This window comes from Propithecus coquereli, unplaced genomic scaffold (assembly GCF_000956105.1).
Source record: "Propithecus coquereli isolate 6110/MARCELLA unplaced genomic scaffold, Pcoq_1.0 Scaffold69, whole genome shotgun sequence".
In the NCBI taxonomy this organism is placed as follows: domain Eukaryota; kingdom Metazoa; phylum Chordata; class Mammalia; order Primates; family Indriidae; genus Propithecus; species Propithecus coquereli.
The window spans coordinates 1,491,780-1,493,177 of NW_012152951.1; the positions used below are offsets into that span (position 1 = coordinate 1,491,780).

The 1,398-nt window shown below is 34.6% G+C and overlaps 1 protein-coding gene across 1 annotated transcript in view; it reads right to left on the reverse strand.

Moving 5' to 3' along the window:
• Positions 1 to 1,398, reverse strand: part of STAM (signal transducing adaptor molecule (SH3 domain and ITAM motif) 1) — a 74,677-nt gene that overhangs the window by 26,994 nt on the left and 46,285 nt on the right. The window contains exon 5 of the mRNA XM_012660899.1: positions 764 to 877. Coding sequence (XP_012516353.1) covers positions 764 to 877 — 114 coding nt within the window. The remainder of the gene's footprint in view (positions 1 to 763; positions 878 to 1,398) is intronic.

Sequence of the window (1,398 nt, forward strand, 5' to 3'; positions counted from 1 at the left end):
AATAATGGACTCAACCTCACTAGTAATCATGGAATTAAAAAATAAAATAATTGGACATCACTTCAAACCTATCAGATTCACAAAACTTAAACTCTAGCAATACCAAGTGCTGTAAGAGGTTAAAATAATAATAATAATAGCTTTCCATACATTGCTGATGGAAGAGGAAATCATGCAACCATTTAGCAAAGTTGAAAACATACCTATCCTATGATCCAATAATACAACATTTAGTTACACATAATAGAGGCAGTAACACATATATATACACAAAACAACATGTGCAAGAATACTTACTGCAGCATTATTTGTTACAGTGAAAAAATCAGAAACAACGCACACGTCCCTCAGTAAGGGGTAGAAAAAGTGTGGTATATTTATTAGTACACTGGAGTACTATGTAGCAGTTAAAACGAATAAACTTGATTTAAATGTCTCATCATGAAAGCATAGATCTTAACCATAATGTTGAGTGAAAAAAGCAAGTCACGGATGGTACTTAGAGCATACTATTTATGAAAAAAGAATTTGTTGGACACAAAAAAGTACTTGATATTGTTTATATAATAGATACATGGTATCGTAAAAATGTAAAAACAGACTGAAAGGACACATATAACAACAGTTGCCTCTGAAGAAGAGAGAAAAGAATGACACTGAAGAGGGAAACGAAGGTTTCAGCTTTAGCTGTAAAGCCCTACTTATTTTATCTTTAAATATCTTAGAGAAAAAATATTCAGTCAGCAGCCTATCTCCTTCCCACCATCAGGGACGTAAGAAACGCACCTTTTGCTAAATCTTCTTCTTCTTTTTTGTTAGCCACAGTACCAGGATCCTTGGCTACTAGAGCTGGGCTTGCTTTTGCTTGTTCTGCAGCCTAACACACAAAAAAAGGAACATAATATTTGAAGGTTAGTCTCAAATTCTCCTACCCTTAGCTAATCTAAGAATTTGCAAGACCCTTCTCATCAATCTACCACAGACTTCTGAAGAAGAAAGAAATCCGAACTGGAGCAGCTTCCACCTTGAAAGGAGAGGGAGAAGAGTCAGAACTGGGGGACACAGACCGAGAGCAACTGGACATTTAGAGCAGACAGCCTGAGCACACTCTCCCAGATTCGTGTAAAGAAGGTAAACCGAAAGCAGATAATATGCAAATCAGGGAAGACTAGAGGAAATTTAAAAGTTTTTAGAAAAATTCAAATACCAGAAAAGGGGTTAGGAGAGGGAAGGAGATCATTATTTTAAAAACAAATAGTTTAAATTTTTTTAAAAATTATTCAGTAGTTGTATTTTATTGCTTCCTCCCAGATCAAACGTCAAGATGTTATCTTCAGGAATTCAGATTTATATATAGAGATATAAATGCTCATAAAATCCTATTTTATGAACCAAAGT